Source organism: Nicotiana tomentosiformis, chromosome 8, assembly GCF_000390325.3.
Source record: "Nicotiana tomentosiformis chromosome 8, ASM39032v3, whole genome shotgun sequence".
NCBI classification, from domain to species: domain Eukaryota; kingdom Viridiplantae; phylum Streptophyta; class Magnoliopsida; order Solanales; family Solanaceae; genus Nicotiana; species Nicotiana tomentosiformis.
Genome location: NC_090819.1, coordinates 48,829,940 through 48,852,050, shown reverse-complemented (window position 1 = coordinate 48,852,050; position 22,111 = coordinate 48,829,940). Strand labels below are relative to the sequence as shown.

Sequence of the window (22,111 nt, the reverse complement as noted above, 5' to 3'; positions counted from 1 at the left end):
CAAAAATGACCCTTTGCGTGTATTTAACGAAGTTGGGTCGGGTTATAAAAACCCAAAAATGAAGCTCCGAAATAGGTTCTGCGATCGCATAATCAATATGCGGACCGCATATAGGTCGCATAATTGCTGACCAAAACGACCAAAAATCTGTCTGTGTCTGCGGTCACTATGCGGTCCGCATAACTGTTATGCGGTCGCATAATGCACCACAAAACAGTTATGCGATCGCATAATCGACCGCATAATTGCTTCCAGACTGACCCTCTCCTGCCTCACTTCTGCGGCCATTATGCGGCCCGCAGAGTGGTTCTGCGGTCGCATAATGGACCGTAGAAACGCATTTTTTCCGCCAAAAAATTCTTTTACTTTCGGTGCATTGTTCAACCCAAAATCCTCAAACACGTATACCAATTCCGGTACCACGAAACCTTAAATTCATTTGCGAAATTTTACGGGGCTTTACACTTAAATACTTTGAAATTTTTCGGGGTGTTACAGCTTTTCTTTTGTCGCCCTAGTTCATCATATTTATATTGTATTTCTAAATTCTTCAATGGGTGTTTGGTTTTCATACTAGTACTATTCGACATGTACTAACGTCCCTTTTGCTGGGGGCGCTGCATCTTTAATGGATGCAGGTGGTTTTACAGCAGAGGATATTGACTAGTGATAGCGGTGCTCATTCTTCCCAGCTGACTTGGTGAGCCCCATCTCATTCCGGGGTTGTGCATCTTTTGTTTCGTATGTGTTATCGTATTTTGAGGTATAGTTGGAGCCTTGTTGCCGGCACTATCATTGTACTCTTTAGTAATTTAGAGGCTCCGTAGACATATTGTGGGTTATGTATTGGTGTTGGAAAAGACAAACTATGTTATGTTGTAGTTGTAATACTTGTCCCATTTGAGACTTTAAAAATGATGAAAACTATTGGTAATGAATCAGTATTGTAGACATGATCACATTTTTTTCTAATTAATGTAAATATGTGTTATCTTCATTCGTGGATGAGTTTGGGTAGAAGGAAATCTAACAGGCTTGCTCGGTCGGGTTCACTCGGTTGAGCGCCGGTCACGCTCCTCGGTTTTGGGGCGTGACATTACGTGCCATGTGTATGTGAGTTTTTGGGTATTCTGTGCATTGCAGTTGATGTCTAGAACTTGTCCCGTGTGTTTGTAAAGCGAAATAGTAGATTTATTCAGTCATGGAAGTTTTATAGGCATTTCATTGTTGAGCCAGATATATGTTTTGCCCACCTAATTTTTATGTATCTTAGTTAACCCCTTTGAGCCTGTAATCCTGTTTCTTTGGCAATCACATTACAAGCCTTACCCATTTGTTCGGATTGACCATCTATTTGAACCATTTACCTCTCATGAGCACTTGAATTTGTTAAGAACTTTGTAAAATGTAAAGTGTGGGGTGTTGGGTTGGCTTTTGAGTGGAACTATTGAAATATGAGAAAGGTGCACTATTTTAAAAAAAGTAAGAGCCACTTGAAGTGAATAAGAAAAGAAAAAGAAAAATATTTGTATTGTATTAAAAAATATTCCTTGATAGTGGTAACTCTTGATGTATTTATGCTTAAAGAAGTAGGAGTTGATGGATATTGATGTGAAGGTGGAGTTATGGTTTGACATAAGTGTAGGGTTTTGAACGAGTAATTATGTATTAATGTGCTTAGGGAGGTGTAGTCACTCTTATATCTAAATGTATCCTACCCATCTCGCACCATACATTACAACCAATTAAAGTCCTACTTGATCTTTGACTGAATGAGCTCAATTAGTAGAGTAGTACACTACGGGCAAGCCTATGGTACGTTTTTTGTGGCATATGAATGTTGTTTTTGAGAGTGAGCAAATTTTTTCTATCTTGAGTTCCTAATTGTTTTTAAATTTTATTGTGTGTGAAAATACTCTCTATTGTTGTGTGAGGGCACTTGATTCATGAAGGAAAGGTAATGTCGTTGACCTCTGTGCTAGAGTAAGTGAGCGGGTTGTGAAAAATGCATGGTGCTTTTGAGTCAAATCTTGAGGCGAGGATGTTATGTTAGAGTGCTTAATCTGTTTTAATTATTCTTGGTGTGATGAGTTAGGAGGGTTGTTTAAAAAGGCCGTGTCTATATGAAGTGTAGTTTCATTGCTCGAGGACGAGCAATGGTTTAAGTGTGGGGTGTTAATGGTAGGCTATAATCTTGTGTTTTAGTCTCTTATTGCACTCTAATTCACTGCACTTTACTTGCGTTGAGCTTTAATTGGTAATGTTTTGCACTATTGCGTATCTTATGCGTTGTAGGAATGATTCTGAGTTATGGAGATGTTCTGGGATCGAGGATCACTTCTGGACGTCAAAAATCAAGGAAGAAGCAACAGTCTGAGAAAATGCACTAATGCGACGCACTATGCGTAGCATTGTGCGACGTATTAGTGCAATTTTGCGTCTGAAGTTTGACAAAGTTCAGAGGCAGGGTTTCTGTGGTCTGACAAGAAAAAAGCACTTCTGCGACACAGCCGGCGACGCATGAAAAAGAATAAGTTTGCAGGTTTCCCATTTCGTCTAGGAAATGGTGTTTTCGTTTGGGCCCGACTCTACTTGGTATAAATACATGAAAAAATATTATTTTCTGGACATTTGACATACTTTAGACCTAAGGAAGCGAAGTAGGAGTTGGAAGAACACAAGGACAAGGATTTCATCATTCTTTCCTCACTCAAGACCCGAGTTTGGATCAAATTTATGTTTTCCTATACTTTCATTATATTTGTGATGAATTGCTCCATATCTATGGAGTAGTTCCCTTTAGGGTTTGATGGATTTTGTGTATTGATGATTGTTTTTGGATTATAACTCTAGTTTTATGTGTTGAATCATTTTTGATGATTTAATTATTGCATCTATATTCACTAGTTCATGTAATAGAGAGAGGCATAACTTGTGATATCTTTGCGTTATATTGTTGGTTGAGTTGATAGATTCTTCTTAGTAATCAAAAGAGGCTAGTTGAATTATTGATTAAACCTAGTTAGGAGAATAATCAAAAGAGGTTTTCCTAAAGACCAATCCACTAGGCATTCTTACATATCTTCACAGTGCTTAAATTGGTTCATCTCGTGAGGTTAAGATTTAATCGAGAGAGGAGTTTTTGCTGAACGTTTGAACTAATAATTGAGTGAATTGAGATACTTACTTGAACATTAGAAGTGAATTATCTAAAGTTAGATCCAGAACAATTCTCTTGCACCTATCGTATCAAAACCCTATCTTCTCCCACTGATAACTTTGTTTGCTTCGCCTTTGTCTTGATAGTCACTAGTCAATAGCTTTAGATTCTTTGTTAATTTTAGTTATTAATCATATAAATCTCGATTGTTGATCCTCCTGGATAGCAATCTAGCTAGAAACTACAAGAATACTATTTAAATCCAATCCCTGTGGATATTATATTATACTATACTATATTTGATTAGCGATCATAAATTAAATGTGTGTTTTGTGCTCGTCATATATATACGGGGAACATCAAATAGGGGAACGGGGCTCAAATATACAAAATAACCTGCTAGGTCATTACAAATTTCTATTTTTTAAAGTTATTTTTCATTTAGACATCTGTACAATAAATTATAGCCATTCTACTAAAAGGTGTAAATTATAGATTTTGCTGATGCACAACAATGCATCGCAGTAGCAAAGCTAGGGCTCTTGACCGCGAAGATCAAATGGAGCTGGGCATTTTGTGCATCACGATCGTGAAGGTAATAGCTACGATCGCGAAGGGTTAATGGTGCAAGGGGTATAAATTGTCCAATTTCGAGATTTTGGGCTCATTTTTACCATTTTTGAGTTTTAAGGAGCGGACCAATGTGATCTTGGAAAGGGATTTCATCCAAATCTTTAGGGTAAGTACTCCTAACTTGGTTTTGAATATATATCCTGGCTACCTGTAACGCCTCGACCTCAGGGAGCGCGAACGGTGCTCAACTGAGATATCCTGGTTAAGCAAGCCTACTAGATGACTTCTACCCAATCTTGCCCATTAACAATATAAGAACCAATAGAAGTGATAGACATGAGAAGAGTCAAGTGTTCCACAATCTTTTCCATTACTAAAGGATATTCATTTATGATTTCTAAAATAATACAAGTTTATAGATATAATGAAAAACATATTTTCCCAAGTACCAACACTTGCTAGATTAATTCCCAACATCATACACCACCCACAACCTTTCTACGGAGCCTCTAAGTACAACATAAGAGTAGTATGGAAGTGCCGATGACAAGGCCCCGACTATACCTCAAATCATAAAGTACAACGTCAAATGACATAAAGCCCGGAACATAGTAGGGCTCACCAAAATCTGCTGAATAGAGAGTAACTGCTGCATCGATTGAAGATGCAGCGCCCCCGACAAAAAGGGGCGTTAGTACATATGGAATAGTACTAGTATGTAAAGCTAAATATCCTCTTTCAAAATAGAATGCCAATATAATAAGAGGGAAAATCATATAAACAACAAGTCTCAATCAACAATATCCAAATGCCCAATTAAAACATAACAAATTTCAAAATACGAAAATAATATATATTTTTGGTCGGGAGATCATTAGCACCGATATACCATCGTGTTTTTAGCACGGAGTCCGATAACGCCCGATCGGCTAGTCCATCTCCCCACGAATAATGTGGTTTGACATGTGATGCAAAAAAAAGGTGTTACCAAGAGTAGTACCACCATGTGCGCAACATGGCATCCGATCACCACCCGACCGGCTAGGTCGTCTCCCCACATATACCGTGTGAGTCGACATTAAATCCAGAGCTATCAACAATCTCATCCCAATTAAGGGGAATAATCATAATCACATCAATATTTCAGTCTCATCCCAAATAAGGGGAATAATCACAATCCACTCCTACACCGGCACGTGTCGTTTCGGGTGTGGGCCTTACGTCCCACCCTTCGTCAGTTTCCTAATGATACTCCCAAAAATATTTTGTTTTGCATACAAGGGAAATAAAAGTACAAACATATGTTATATTCACCTCATTATCATTCACACTATAAATATCTTCATTAGTACTTTCAACCATTCACAACATGATTATTTCCTTGGCTTTCTTGGCCATACTTATGATTCTTCATTCGTGGCACATTGGCCGTATTTCATATTCCACATTTTTATTTTTTTACTTTCATGGATCATCATCATAATCAACAAATAGAATATTCCGGAAATCACAACTTTAGGTTTATTAGTAACGAAAACTTTAAACATAATGGATTTGTTTCCAAGAAATGGAGTAAAATGATTGGCAATCGAAGCACAAGTTAAAATCATAAACGTATAATACATCATTTGTTCTTGAAATACTTTTCCCCAAAAAGGGCAATACACAATTTTAACTCATTAAGACATGAGAGCTCAAAACACATTGGAAATACTTACAAAACATAGCATTAGTTAAAACAACCACATTTAGGTATGACTTGGGTACATAAGCTTTTAGGCAAATCTATTTTCGAAGTCAGTTTGGAACAGTTGAATCAAGGCTTATTTCATAACCTTTCTCCCATCATTTCATTTCATTGGCACCATTGGCCACAAGTATAACTTTCATTATTGGCATGGTGGCCACGCTTTACATCTCCAACCCACTTCTTTCACTTTCAAGCATCTTTATAGATTACCAACAACAAGGCATTTCAAATCAAGACTTCAGGTACACATATAAGCAATTAGAGTTTTAGACGCATGGAGTATTCTTTCCAAGTTAAGCATAATGGACTTTCATTTGAAACATGACTCAAAGCCATAACATTTTAATACATATATCATTCTTGAACACATTCCCAAAGGATAACATAATGTGATAGGAACATTCGGAACACATTTGAATACGTAATTCTCGACACTTTGCTTACTCGGGACAATCGAATTTATTGGGAACAACTCAGAACATGGGAATAAGGAACTTGAGCCAACCATACTTGAAACTTATGGGAACATCATGGGATTTAATTCTAAGAGAGTAGTTTAGCCAACATACCTTGTTTGAGCTTTTTTTAAGTTACTATAATGCCCCAACACTTCTAGCAACAACAATCTATAGCAAGATAGTGAAAATCGGTTAATAACTAGAAGGATTCCCATAGTGTAACTCACACCTAGTATGCAAAATAGACTATAAAGCTCTACAATGGTAATACCTTCCTTCCTTAACCAATTTCAACAAGAAACTAACAAAAATGGTTCATTAATCCCACATACTACAGCCTATTGTCACATGCATGGCCTATTTCCAACCCCACAATACACTAGAACTCATAACCTCTTGCATGAAAGCTTAGGAGAAGGACTTACCCGGATAGATGATAATCCAGTGATTGACTTCCTTGATTCTTGAAGGTTGGTGCAAGATTGGATGATTAGAATGCTAGGTTTCCTCCTTCTCTCTCTAAAATGATCTTATCTCTCTATAAAAATCATCAGACTATCGTTCCAAAATAAGACCCAAAGGCTATTGATTAAAAAGGTGTCGGGTTATAAAAATAGGAAAATGGACCCTCCGAACTCATGTCTACGATCGCAGAATGGACCGCATAATAGTTATGCTGCCCGCAAAATGGGCTGCGAAAATGATGCCAAGAACTGGACTGGTCTGGACCGGTCTGCGATAGGTCTGTGGTCTGCAGACCTCTTATGCGGCCACAGAATGGACCGCAAAATTATCCAACAAAATTCTTCAAGCCAAATCTGCGATGGAAATATGCGATCGCAGAATGGACCGCAAAACGACCTTAAAATATTCAACCATTTTCTACTCAACTCTACGACGGGTATACGACTCGTGGAGTGGTTCTGTCATGCCCCGACTTCGGGGAGTGCGACCGGTGCTCAACCGAGTGAACTCGGGCGAGCAAGCTTGTTAGATTTTCTTCTACCCAAACTTAACCATGAATAAAGAGGAGATGCACTCCATTAATCAAACACTGGAAAGATTTCATTAACAACTCCCATTTCATTTCCATCAGCAACTTCGTTCATAATTTCCAAAATATTACAAGTTTATAGATATAATAAAAAATATGTTTGCCTAATACTAACATTTCTAGTTCAATTCCCCACATCAAACACCACCCATAACCTATCTACGGAGCCTCTAAGTACAATAAAAGAGTAATATGGAAATGCCGGCAACAAGGTCACGGCTATACCTCAAAACACAAAGTACAACATCAAATGATATCATGCCCGGAATAGATTAGGGCTCACCAAAACATGCTGAATAGGGAGTAACTGCTAACGAGGACCAAAGTTGCCCGTTGATGAACCATCTGCATCCATTGAAGATGCAGCGCCCCCAGCAAAAGGGACGTTAGTACATATGAAATAGTACTAGTATGTAAAGCTAACTGTCCACTTTCAAAAAAGAATACCCAGATAAGAAAGAGAAAACCATAGAAACAACAAGTCATAATCAACCATATCCCAAATGTCCAGTTAAAACATAACAATTTTCAAAATACGAAATTAATATATATTATTGGTTGGGAGATCATTAGTACCGATATACCACCGTGTTTGTAGCACAGAGTCCGATCATGCCCGATCGACTAGGCCATCTCCCCATAAACAAAGTGGTTCGACATGTGATGCGAAAGAAAAGTGTTACCAAGAGTAGTACCACCATGTGCGCAACATGGCGTCCGATCTCCACATGATCAGCTAGGCCGCCTTCCCACATATGACGTGTGGGTTGACTTTTCCAATCCATAATTATTACCAGTTTCATCCCAATTAAGGAGAATAATATCAATCCACTCCTACAACCGGCACATGTAGTTTTAGGTGTGGGTTGTTACAACCCACCCTTCCTCGGTTTGGTAATGATACTTCCCAAAAATATATTTTTTGTTTTTGGACACAAAGGTAACATAGGTACAAATGTATTTACCTCATCATCTTTCACATTGTATGAATCTCTGCTAGTATTTTCAACCAATAACAACAACAATATCCCCTTGACTCTTTTGGCTATTCACAAGATTCTTTATTCAAGGCATGATGGCTGTATTTGATATTCCACACTTTCATTTCTTCCCTCTCATGTATCATCATCATAAATATCAACATATATAATACTCCAGAAATCACAACTTTAAGTTCATTAGAAATGAAGAATTTAATCACAATAGACTTTCCAAGAATGGAGTAAAATGATTGGCAATCGATGCGCAAGTTAAAATCATAAACAAGTAACACACCATTTATTCTTGAAATTCTTTTCTCCAAAAAGGGCAATACACAATTTCCACTCACGAATATGTAAGAATGCAAAACACATTGAAAATACTCACCAGCATTATTTAAAACAGCCACATATGGGCATGGCTTGAGTATATAAGCTTTCAGGCAATTCTATTTTTGAAATAATTTTGGAATAGTTGAATCAAAGCTCATTTTATAATCTTTCTCACATCATCTTATTTTATTTTCAAGCATCTTTATAGATTATCAACAACAACACATTTCCAATCAAGACTTTAGGTACCCATATGAGCAATTAAGAGTCTTAGGCATATCGAGTTTTTCTCACACAATTTGGCATACTAGCTTTCATTTGAAACACGACTCAAAGCCATAACATTTTAATACGCAATCAACACTTTGAACATATATATTTCGACATAAGGCTCATTCGGAATAGTCATGTTTATAAGGGATAACCCGGAACATAGGAATTAGGAACTTGAGCCAACAATACTTGAAACTTACAGGAACATTATGGAATTCGATCCTAATAGAGTAGTTTAGCCAACATACCTCCCTTTGAGCTTTCCTTAAATACTACAACGTTCCGGAAATCCTAACAACTTCAATCTATTTTGAGACATAACAAAATTGAATACAAATTAGGAAGATATTCATGGTTTCAGCTCATTTGAGCATTTTATCAAACACTAGGTGTGTAGATTTGACTACAAGGTTATTCTACAAGATTTGCTTCATTCCACAACCCAATCTTTACTTATTTGAGCTCAACAATCTTCCCACAAACTTTATTGGTGCATGAATATATAAATAATACTCTTACACCCAAGAATCATACTCCCAATCACCAATCTTTTACCCCAAACTCGAAATGGAAGATTAGGGTTTGAACCTTACCTCTTGAGTGAAGATCTTGTGAGATTTCCTCGTTGGGTTTCAAAGTTTAGACAAGATCTTGATGAACAAAGCACTTAAGATTCTTTCTCTCTCTAGAACACTCTCACTTCTCTCTAAAAATATCAGATTTTTGCCTTCAAAACAGCCCCAAAGGCTATTTATCAAAATGAGGTCGGGTTATAAAAATAGAAAAATGGACCCTCCGAACTCAGGCCTGCGGTCACAGAACTGACCGCAGAACTGGTATGCGGTTCGCAAAATGGACCGCAAAATTGATGCCCAAAATTTGGCTGCACTGGACCGGTCTGCGACCATTCTGCGGTCTGCAGACCACTTTTGCAGTTCACAGAATGATTCTGCGGTCGCAGAATTAACCGCCGAATCACATTTTGCCAGCCTTTGGGAATTTGTTCATAACTTCTTGTACGAGTGTCCAACGTTTGATGCATTGGAAACTAGACTCAAAGAGCTTTAATTTGATAGGTAGATCACCTCCTAAGTCGTTATAGTTTGGTAGCAGCATGCGTTTGAAGTATGATCTTGTGCGAATTGAGACATCCTTTCTACTTAATGTATCCAACTTATTCCACACAAATTCTTGCCATTCACAAAACTCCTTTGTATGTTCCAACACACCTTAATCATATATTTTCATTTTAAAATAATGTGGTTCTATCCCATGGGTCTACTTTAATACTCAAACACATTATTCCCAAATACCGTTGGCGAACTTTAAAATCTTAAATCATTAGAAAATTTTTAACGGGGCCTTACAGGTTCTGCTGTCGCGAAACTGACCGCAGAATCGATTTCTTATACCAAAAATTTCCATCAACTCCTCAGTGCATTCTTCAATCCAAAACGTCCGTACCGCGACGAGCAAGCTCTCCGTGAAGATTAACTACTACATTCGTACACATCACCCTACCTCAGCACCATAAAACCTTTAATTCCTTGGCAATATTTTACGGGGCCTTACACTACCCATGGATTATTACACCTAAATTAAGGATTTAAAGAGTATAAAATGTGGTTTTAACTTGAAACTTAAGAAAGTATATTTTGGAGTTTTAAAAATCGATTTAAACTCGATTTTACCTATATGGATTCTGGAGGTTATGGTTAGCGGGAATTTACTCTCGTTTTGAAGTTCTACCATGTAGGCTAGGGTTGACTTTTTGTTGACTTTTGAGATTTTATTAAAGAGCAAAGCGTTATCACTTGGAATTAATTTTTTATAGATTTATTTGACTTTATTGAGTACTATTTGGGCTAGATCAGATTCGTTTGATGGATTTGGAGTTAGAGAAGGCGGATATGGAGAATAGAGTTAGCACATGATATGGTAAGTATCTTGGTTAACCTTTTGATTTGAGGGAATTATTTCAAAAGAAAGGACTTATGTGCTACATGCTACATGTTAGGGGTGATGTATGTACGAGGTGACGAGAGTATATGCAAATACCGAGGTTATTCCATGCTTTGGATAGATTTTAGGCTGTTTATGCCTTGTTTGGTCTATGCTTCACGTTATATGCTTGGCTTGATTTACTAGTGCCATGACACTATGCACATCCTCACATGGTAGTATTATGTATAGACATCTCTCTTTTGCTAGTGTAATATGATAGGATATTATATGTCATGACTAGTCATTGTATGATAACTTGAGAATCTTATTCATGATAGAATAAAGTTATAGGCATCATTCACATGATAGTTTAATTTTATGGGTTTTATGAACTTATGTTACATGGTATAATTGTGTAGTCATACAATGAATTCTTGTATGCACCATGATAGCATATAGATCTAGTTCTCATTATTCATCTGAGACTGCTTGGGCATGTGGATTCACATTCCTATGTTGATGCATTGTTTTGAGCTTGTAGATTCACGTTCCTGCTTTTGGACATTTGTTGGGCGTGTGGATTCACATTCGTGTATTGAGATATTGTTCAAGCGTATATATCTATTATTTTGTTGCATGGATATGGATCCATCCCTCTAGAGTGTGTACGCAAGGTTGGGTAGTGTGTACGCAAGGTTGTAGACACATGGATTTGTGTCGGTTTTGGTACCAAGTTAGAGGCTTTATCATGCACATACATGCATATACATACATACATACATACATATATATATATATATATATATATATATATATATATATATATATATATATATATATGTATGTATATATTATAGACTCATGTAGAAACATTATGATATATCATATATATTATGCATATTTATGCATTTTATACATGCATGAGACTTGATAACAAGTTGTTGGATACTTGGAGGGTATCAGATTGATGTAAAGTTTGAGTCTTTATTACTTGTTGCATATCTCCTTTATATGCGGATTTGGTACATTTGTATAAGCTTTTGATCTTGTTATCTGAAAAAGTATGCTTATTATCCTCCTCTTTGATTGTGCACCTTATCATAGATATCTACTGTTTCTTGGCTTTTTTTTGTTATTTTATATGCTTATGAACTGCACATGTTATAAAAGGTTAGTATATTTTGAATAAAATTTTTGGCACTATTTCATTGAGGTTAATCTTGAGGCTTACTGAGTATATGTGTTGATTGTACTCATACTAAACTTTTACACATTGTGTGCAGATTTCAGAGCTGAGATGTTGTGGAGTTTGAGAGCGAGCATTAAAGACACATCAACATTCCAGTTGTTATATGCCATTTGTTCATGGTAGCCTATGATATTCTATTTCTGTTTATATATATTCAAATATATTATGTAATTTTTTCATATCAACGTTGTATTCCTATTCTTAGTTGCTTATGACTTGTGAGACAAATTCCTGGATAGTTATTGAAATGCTGCATTTTTAATTCTTATTTATATGATTATATTTGTTGTAGGTTACATTTATGTTGGTTGGTTTGCCTAGCGAGTTAGGTTATGTTCCATCATGACCTGATGGGATTTGCATCATGGCAATCCAACTCTAATAAGCTTCCAAACTAGAGCCGTACCCTCCGGAATGATTTCCGCAATTTTTTTCGTAGACTTCCCACATTGCGTATTCAGTTTGCTCGTGTCCTAGATATTAATCTAAGGGACCTTTAAGAATCCATCCATACAATTATCCTTCGACGAGGCAGTACCAGGCATCTCTTATCCTAAGTTGCTGAGATGCTTTCTTATTTGCAAGTAATTCATCAATTCATTATTCTAATTTCAAGTTAAATTGGCTGAGTTCACCTCATTTTTGCGTTGGTCGAGGATAGAATGGAACAAGTGGACTACTGTGTTGTTTCTGTGATATCTGTTGCCATTCCAAGGTTTGCTAAGGCATAAATTTCAGCATTTTGTTCTTGAGGTATCTGAATAACCTTCCACTCCCAGAATTGACTTAAGAGAATTTTGACTTTTTCTAAGTTTTGTTGCATTCGTCTTTCTCATGCCAAGTACGTTTCTTGGATTTGATTAACCATAAGTTGAGAATCGCTTTTTATCTCGATGTGTTCTACACCAAGTCCTCTAGCTAACTCATCCCTGCAACCACAACCTTATACTTGACTTCATTGCTAGTGATAAAGTGGCATTTTATGGATTGTCTAACCACTTTCCCAGATGGCATAGTGAGCACTATTCCGAGTTCAGATCCTTTATGATTCATTTGTATAGAGAATCTAGGTTCTAGGATTTGTTTTGGAAGTAATAATACTTCCTTCTCAAACACAGGAAGTACACCCGTACTAAAGTCAGCCATGAAGTCTACTAAGACTTGTGACTTGGTGGCTATACGAGGTTGATAAATTATGTCCTATTCACGAAACTCAACCACCCACTTAATAAGTCACCCTGAGAGCTCCTATTTATGAAGGATTCTCTATAACGGGAAAGTTGTGTCTAAAGAAATAGGATGACATCGAAAATATGACTTGAGTTTTTGGGCGGCCAATATTAATACAGAGCTAATTTTTCTAACCGTGTATACCTAGTATATGTGTATAATAATATCTTACTATTATAATAGATGGGAGATTGTGTACCTTTTAATTCTCGGACTAAGGCTGCACTTATCGAGAGCTCCGGTACTGCAAGGTATACTAGCAACCAATCTCCTTCTCAAGGTTTTAATAGTAACGATAGATTAGAAAAGTGTTTCTTCAAATCTTTTATTGTTTGCTGGCATTCCAATGTCCACTCAAAATACTTTTACTTCTTTAATACTGAGAATAATTTTTAACTTCTTTCCGATGATCTTGATATAAACCTCCCTAAAGCTGCTATCTGACTCGTCAATCTTTGCACTTCCTTTTTGCAAGTCAAAATGTCTGGGTCTCTTTGATTGCTTTGATTTGAGCCGTGTTAACTTCAACAACCCTGTTGAAAACACGAAAAAACTCATAACTTACAAGATGCAACTCCGAACGCATATTTTTCCGCGTTTAGCTTCATGTTATATTTTAGAAAGTCACAAAGTTTTCCCTTAAATAGTCCAAGTGATCCACGACCTGAATCAATGTGTAACGACTCGACCGGTCATTTTGAGTTTTAGCATTCCGTTCGAAGATTTGAGACCTTGAATAGATTCATATGATGCATTGTGACTTGCATGTATGGTTGATTTTTATTTTTGAGAGGTTTGGGGTTCATTTGAAAGAGTAATTCTCAACTCATAAGCTTTAAGTTGGAAGAGTTAATCAAGATTGACTTTTGAGTAAATGACCTCGGAATTGGGATTTGATGGTTTCAATAGGTTTGTATGGTGATATTGGACTTGAGCATATATTTTGATTTGAATTTATATGTACATAGAAGGTTTTGGCTTAATTTGTCGAAAGTTGATAAGTTGAAGAATTGGAGAGTTCTTAAGTTGGACCAGGAGTTGAGTTTGGTGTTATCGGGCTTTCATTGGTGTTATGAGACTTCGAAAAAGTTTATTGGGTTGATTGGAACTTGTGTGCAAAGTTTGATTATGGTCCGGAATATCTAAGTGTGATTCAGGCGAGTTCGACGAAGTTTGAATATTTAAAAGTTAAGAGTATGATTTGATCTTCAATTCTTGGTTTTGATATTATTTGTGGTGTTTCGAGACTGTGGATGAGCTTGAATAATATATTTGAACTTGTTGGTATGATTGGACAGGGTCCCGAGAGGCTCGGATGTGATCTGGGGTAGTTTCAGATAATTTTGGTGAAGTTAGGAGCTGCTGGTGTCAGTGGTTCATCGCGATCGCATAAAGTAATTGAGGTAGAGGGGTTGTTGTTCATCATGTTTGCGAAATGGAGTTCGTGTTCGCGTAGAGTCTTTGCCAAGAGAATCGCGTTCGCAAGAGGGTGTACATGTGCGTGGCGTAGTGGAGTTTGGCTAGAGTTTGTTGCTTCGCATTTGCGATCATTGTGCCGCGTTCACGTAGAGTTGGCAGGTTTCATTTGGGCATTGCGATCATGTGGGACCTGCCGCGATCGTGAATAAGTACTACTGGGTAGAGTATATAAGTTGCCATTTTCGGGATTTGACCCATTCTTTCTAATTTTGAGCCCTAGACTTCGAGAGGAATAGAGTTTGAAGAGCAATTTCACTACTACATTGGAGGTAAAGAATTTTCACTTGGTTTTGGTTTTATAAATTGATTCTCCATGGATTTATACACCTAAAACTTAGAATTTTAAAGTGAAATTTGGAATTTTTGTCTATAACTTAAGAGGGTGTATTTTGGGGATTTGAGGGTTGATTTCGAATCAGTTTTGGAATTTAATCACATATTTGTTCTCGTGGGATTATGGGTAGTCGGGATCTACATCTTGATTATGTCACGGCCCAAAAATCTGACTAGTCGTGATGGCACCTAACCCAACCCGCTAGGTAAGCCAATTAACCACTAACCAATTCCAATAATAATTTATAAAGCAATTAAGTAATGAAAAGTCTTAATCTTATACATTCCCCAATAACTAGTAGTACAAATCATGAGTTTCTAAGAATAGAGTTTACAAAGCTGATATGAAGTAAATACACCTTATATTTTTTTTGAGAAAATCCACTAGGCTAGGTGCCTAGGGCTAGTTTTTATATACATCTAAAAAAGAAAAAAAAATACAAAAGTCATGAAGTTTAAATAATGTAAGAACTTAAGCATTGAAATTACATAGCTCCTATTATCACAGTTGAGTAATGATCTCAACCGTGATATTACAGATTGAGCTATGAATAAACTACTATTAAAACTTATCCGTAATAAAAAATCGATAATCATCCCAGCCATGTATGTGTATCGTCTAGCACACTTGAAGTCCATGGATGTTATTCGCGCTTTGCACAAATGGCCAGTTGCTTTTTGCATCAACGTACATGACCTTGAAAGTACATAGTTGCTCAGTTTTTCTTGTTGCTGTATTGAAATATATTCCAAAGTTGCTGCTGCATTTGCTTTGTATCTGCTGACAAAACATTTCCTCATGATAGACCTACGTCGGTCCGAGCTTAGCAATAGTGTGACTTGAAACACTTCCCAGCACCATGCACGTACACTGTTTTTACACTCATTCTTGTACGACATCCTTTTGAATTTTGTTGATGTCTCTGCATGAAATTCATCTTGAGTTATCCTATTATCATGTCGCTATGAGATATAAACCCAGTTTGGATCTAACGAAACCAAAAAATGTTGCCAAAACTGCCTTGTCGATTGTCTTGTCCAAACTTGTTCCGCTATGCTGTTTTTATGTCTAATTCCATGTGCATTCCGTGTGTATTTTGTTGTTATGCTTGCATGGATTAATTTCTGGTATGTTGGTCTAAAGACATGTATTGAGGTTTTGTAGCTCAATTCATCCATTTTTCCAGAAATGTTCTCCAATTCCGCCTCTTGACTGATATTCCATATATGAAAGCTGGGCATGGCTATTGCCCCTTCCTATCATTGCTGCTATGCTTGTGCTCATCCATGAATCCCCTTCAATGGACTGAGTATAATGTACTAATACTACCAATTGAAGATCCATCATTAAATAAGTCATAGCCACAGTAATGTCCCCTGCATATGACTGCATTTCTGGGCAGCAGTGTACTTCTCCTTGCTTCTATGCTTTTGCCTAACTTTAACTTCCTTCTAGTGGAATGAGTGCTTAGCACTAATACTACCATCTGAAATTCCATCAAAGTATAGGACATAGACACAGTAACATCACATGCAAAAAAGAACACAGTGTTAGTGAAAAAACTCATTACCATGCTCTCCTTCATTTGGACTTGAACATGGTAATGCAATGAGTAGTCTCCAGTTCTCCCCTCTTCCACTCTTCCTCCTTCACCTTCTAGTTCCTTGCAACTTTTACATGTGGATATGGGCATTGTATCTTGTCTTCATTTACAATCCTTCCGCCTTGAGAGACTAGCTGCCAGAAATCATAGCACTCAATATTGCCAATATCAAGAGCATAATTTGCCAAATGATCTGCCAATTTATTCTCCTCTCTGAATATGTGTGACACCCTTATATTAAACTCCTCCATCAAATTCCTAATCTCCTCCACATGTTCAATAATACCCCAAGGTGGTTTCCAGCTTCCCTCTATTATGTTCTTCAGTAGCAATGAATCAGTTTGAAGCCAAATCTGAGAATAATTCTGTGTTTTACACAGCTTCAAAGCTTCCACAATTGCTACTGCCTCTGCTTCGGTGTTTGAACCTTCAGCAATCTCCATTCCTAAAGTGTACCTCAGATCACCAACCTCATCCCTCACACAAAAGCCAATCGAGCTTCTCCCTGGGTTCCCTCTAGATGCTCCATCAGTGTTAACCTTGATCCACCCCTCCATTGGAAACTCCCATAAAACTTTATCAACTTTCAGTCTTGGAGTATAATTTTCCAACATGGACAACAGTTCTTGCCATCTGTGAGGCACTCGAAGGCTTGGCTTTCTTACTTGAACTAAGGCTTGAAGAGTTGTTGAGACTTGGTATATGACCCTGCTGACTGATACAATCTCCCTATACTTTAGACTGTTTCTTCTTTTCTACAACTCCCATACAATACACGATGGTAAGGCTTGCATTATTGGTTTAATTCTTAGCATCACTTGGGCAATCCAACATTTAGTAATTACTTGGTGCAAAGTCAGTCCATCCACAGCTATTCCTGCTCTCCCTAGAAAGTATTTCCACACTATAGTTGCAGCCTTTGATGTGAAAAACAAGTGCACCAAAGTTTTCTCCTTAGGATCAGCACAACACCAACACCTCGATGGCATGAAGTACCCCAATCTTCTCATGAAGTCGCCAAGAGGTAGTTTGGCTCTCCAAACCTTCCACATAAAGAATGCTATTTTAAATGGAAGTTACTTCACCCAAATTATCTTATAAGCTATCCTAGGATCATCCCTCCTTCGTAGATAATCCCAGGCAGATTTTACACTGAAATGCCCTTTGGTTTCCAGCATCCAATAAGGAGTATCTAGGATATTTTCCTGAACTAGAGGTGTGATGTTTTCGACTATATGCAGTGCCAGTTCTTCTGGCAAAATCTCCAATAGCCTATCAACATTCCAAGCACTATTTTCCAGCACCTCAAATACATTATGTATGCTCTCATCAACACCAAAATCTGGAGGAACTAGGAAATACAAAGCTCCCAGCCCAGTCCAATTATCAAACTAAAATAAAGATGAACCCATTTTTGTTTTCCATGTGATTTGATGCTCGATGATATCCCTGCAATCCAACATTTTTCTCCACACGTGTGATCCTTCCCTCCAAGGAACAACTACTGTATTTAGTTTTTTGCAGTACTTCTGACTCACAAAAGAGCTCCACAAACTAGGCTTTGTTATGAAGTTCCACCATAACTTGCAGAAAAGGCCCTTAGACATATCGTGCAATGATCTAAAATCAATCCCCCCTCTTCACATGGCATACACAAGGTGTTCCATGATGCCTAGTGCTTGCTATTACCTCCCACAGAACTGCTCCAAAAGAATTTGGCAAACATTTTGTGCAGCTTATTAATCACATAGTTTGGAGGATTGACAACAGACAACAAGTGGATTGGCATACTTTGGAGAACATTAGCAATCAACACAGCCCTGCCTCCTATAGAGAGTTGTTTACCTTTCAAAGCTTGCGACTTTTCGAGTACTTTAGTGATCAATCCTTGATAATAGTCCAATTTCCTTCGAGCATAAAAGATGGAGCATCCTAGGTATGTAAATGGAAAATCCTGCCTTCCAATACCAGTGATCCTCTCAACTATTCTAACCACCTCCAAATCCGACAAGTGATCCATATAGATGGCAGATTTTCCTTTGTTCATAAGCTGCCCGATACAATCTCATATGCATGTAATATTTCTATTACCAACCTTAATGAAGTAGCACCAGAAGATGAAAAAATGATTGTGTCGTCTACATAAGCTAGGTGATTTATTTTTGGACTCCATTTAGAAAGACCAAAACCACAAAAGTACAAGTTCAAATGCAGGACATTCAAACCTCTTGATAAGGTTTCATCAACTAATATAAACAATGTAGGTGATAGTGGATCTCCTTGTTTAACACCCCTCGAAGATTTGAAAAAACCAGATGGTTTTCCATTTACGAGCACTGAATACCAATTATTTCCCACAATATCATATACCATCCCAATGAATCTTTCTGAAAATCCCAACTTCCATAGCATTTTAGTCAAAAACAACCATGAAAACCTATCTTATGCCTTTGTCATATCTAGTTTAATGACAACATTAGGACCTGCCTTCGTTCTAAGCCTTATATCAGTGATGATCTCCCGTGTTAATAGCACATTCTCTATTATACTTCTCCCCTTCACAAAACCACCTTGCTCTTCTGAGATCAAATTAGGCATTAGCCCCACCAACCTCTCATGAATCACTCTCGAGAAGATCTTGTTAATGAAGTTACTAAGGCTTATAGGCCTCATATCAGAAAATGTATTGACCTCTTTCTTCTTTGGAAATAATACCAGATTTGTGTGTGTCACATATTTAGGCAACTGCTGACCACTGAAAAGTGCCACAACCATTGCATAGATATCCTCTCCAATTATCTCCCATCATGAGTGATAGAAAGCACCTGTAGAACTATCTGGACCTCCTGCAGAATCGCCATTCAATCCAAACACTGCTTGCTTTACTTCTTTTCTTGTAGGCATACTGATAAGTTTTTCATTTTGTTCCATAACAGCCAAGCATGGTACATGATCAATAATACCAAATTCAGCAGGAACTACACTCTCATAGAATTGATCTTTGAAAAAAATGACTACTTCTTCTGCTATGTGTTCTTCCTCTTCAATCCAATTTCCAAGACTGTTTTTAATTCTTTTGATCTTCAGTCTTTTCCTTCGACCATTGACTTGAACATGGAAGAATTTTGTGTTCCTATCCCCATCCTTGAACCAAGCCATGCCAGATTTTTTTTTACAAAACTCCTCCTCAATTGCAAGGTATTTAATCATTTCTGCCTGAACTTTTTGCAATCTTTCTCTATTCATCTGTGTAGGATATTCTTCAAACTGCTTTTCATGAACTAAAACAACTTCATTCAATCTTGCAATTCTCTGAAATATATCTCCATATATTGCTCTACTCCAAGTAGACAAAGCTTTCTTCACCTTTTTTAGCTTGTAATTGAACAAAATAAAAGGATTGGCGTAGAAATCTGCATTCCAGTTTTCCTTTACCACTTCTTTGAATGATTCGTGCTTAGTCCAAAAGTTCAGAAATCGAAAGGACTTCTTAATAGGAGGAGCTTCAATATCATATTTCAATAACATAGGACTATGATCAGATCCTATCTTTGAAAGATGAGTAACCTCCAAGCCTGGGAAAGTTTGTTGAAGTTTCAAATTGCCCAGACATCGATCGAGCCTTTTGAAAATACAGTCCTCCACTGCCCTGCCATTCTACCAGGTAAATATACTCCCTTTGAAGCCCAAATCTGATAAGTTGCAGGTGTTAATGCAGTGTCTAAAATCGTCTACTTCATTAAGAGATACTGAAAGCCCACCAAATTTCTCTTCTTCATCCCATATCACATTAAAATCACCTCCCACAAGCCATGGGACAGCCATATCACTGGACATTGCATATAAAGAATTCCACAACTCTATCCTCTCAACATCATCACATTTGGCATACACTAATGTGAGTATGAGTTCAACATGAGTTTCAGTGTGGAAAACCTTCAAAGTCAGTTGTTGCACCATGTTATACATTATTGTAACCTCATATACTTCATCAATGAAGGCCCATGTTTTGTTTGATACATTCACCATTGCCTGTGCCAACCCTATTCTTCTTCTATAGTTCTCCACTTTACTAGACTGTTGCATAGGTTCCATGATCCCAATGAATTCAAAATGGTGTTGTCTGTGCATTGTGATGAGTCTCTTAAATGCTTGCATTGTGTTTACTGATCTGACATTCCATATGATTGCATCCATTACTGATTTTGGGATTTAGTCAGTGTTCTTCTCGTTTGAACTCCTCCTGTTGGGGAAGTAGAACTCTCCTTAATTTGCTTTTTTCTTCCCTTGGCAGCTGACTTAAATTTTTCAATATGCCTAGGAGAAAGATCAACCTGCTTTGCTATGTTCAAAAAATTATGGGCAATTGATTCTTCATCCATAACTTTGCCTACATGATCTGCATTAAATTCTATTTCTTTAGCACCTTCAACAGCTACAATGTTGGTATTCTTTTGGATGGTAATCACAGCCTGCTCTCCATTATTCTGTTTGGTTTGCAATTGTGGGATCTTCAATCGAACAGTGATTCCAGTTGCCTCCCGAACTGGAGTTTTGGACAACTGTTTTTTTTCATGTCTTTACACTATCCTTTAATTTAGAATTAGCAGCAATATCAATGGTATTATCAATTCCTGTCCCTCCTGGGTCATCAAAATTAATGTCTGCACCTATACCTCTCTCTGCCTCTGCCATATTCCCACCAATGTAGGTATGATCCACGCTATTGTTTATAGTGGGATCAACCTCCTTGGTGGTTTGAAGCTGCTCTTCAGTCCTTGCTGCATTGGCATTGCCATTAGCACTTTGATCCTCCTCATCAATTGCATTACCTCCTTTTTCCTCTTCACTTTGTATATTATCAGGAATTTCATCCTCGTCTGAGTCCTCTTCTATTTGATCCGCCCAAATATATGTTCCATTGTTCTTTGTTTTCCGCCCAGTTCTCCTTTTCAATGTTCTTTGTTTTCCTTGCTTTGCCAGTCTCAAGAGACTTAAGATTGGTAATAATTGTTGTAGTTTTTTTGGTTCCAGTTTCCTTAGAATTAGGAGTTCCAATTTGCCTAGAATTTTCCTACACCAAGACTAACTTATTGTTCTCATTAGAATCACTATTGTCAAACTCCAAGAGAGCAAATTTGTTGGCTGTTTGGACCTGTTTAGGCACCATACTAGGCAGTTTTTCAACTGGCACAATTTCCTGCCCAATTTTAGCCATAACACCAGCCTGCTTCTCTTTGCTTTGCACTCGATCCCTTACTTCTTTCCATCGAGCACCAACATTACCAACCACCTTACCACTGGAAAGAATCATCAAATGAGCAACATCTTTGCCTTTTTCTTTATTGCCTTCCATCACAGCATCAGTAGCAACCTGTTGCCCAGTAGACTTATTTTCCATCAACTCTGGATGAAGCCTCCAACACTCCATTATGTCATGGCCTTGCAATTTGCATTCTTTACACTACTTGGGCAAGTAGTCGTATTTAATAGTCACCCATTCAGTCCTCACGACTCCACTAGCTTCATTCTCGATGTCCATACGCACCTTCTTAGGTAACTCGGCTAGAAGGTCAACAAGAACTTTCACACGTGCACAACTGGGCCTCTTTTTATTAATAGTAGCCATGTCGAGGTGAAGTGGCTTACCAACAACTGAAGCTAATGAAAATAGACACTCCTCGACGAAAA

General features: G+C 37.5%; 1 protein-coding gene across 1 annotated transcript; it reads right to left on the bottom strand.

Moving 5' to 3' along the window:
• Positions 1-19,225: 19,225 nt before the first annotated feature.
• Positions 19,226-20,617, bottom strand: LOC138897438 (uncharacterized). The gene is made up of 2 exons (XM_070183408.1): positions 20,095-20,617; positions 19,226-19,995 (listed from the first exon to the last, which is right to left on the bottom strand). The coding sequence occupies exons 1-2, from the start codon at positions 20,615-20,617 to the stop codon at positions 19,226-19,228; spliced, it is 1,293 nt and encodes a 430-aa protein (XP_070039509.1).
• Positions 20,618-22,111: the final 1,494 nt, after the last annotated feature.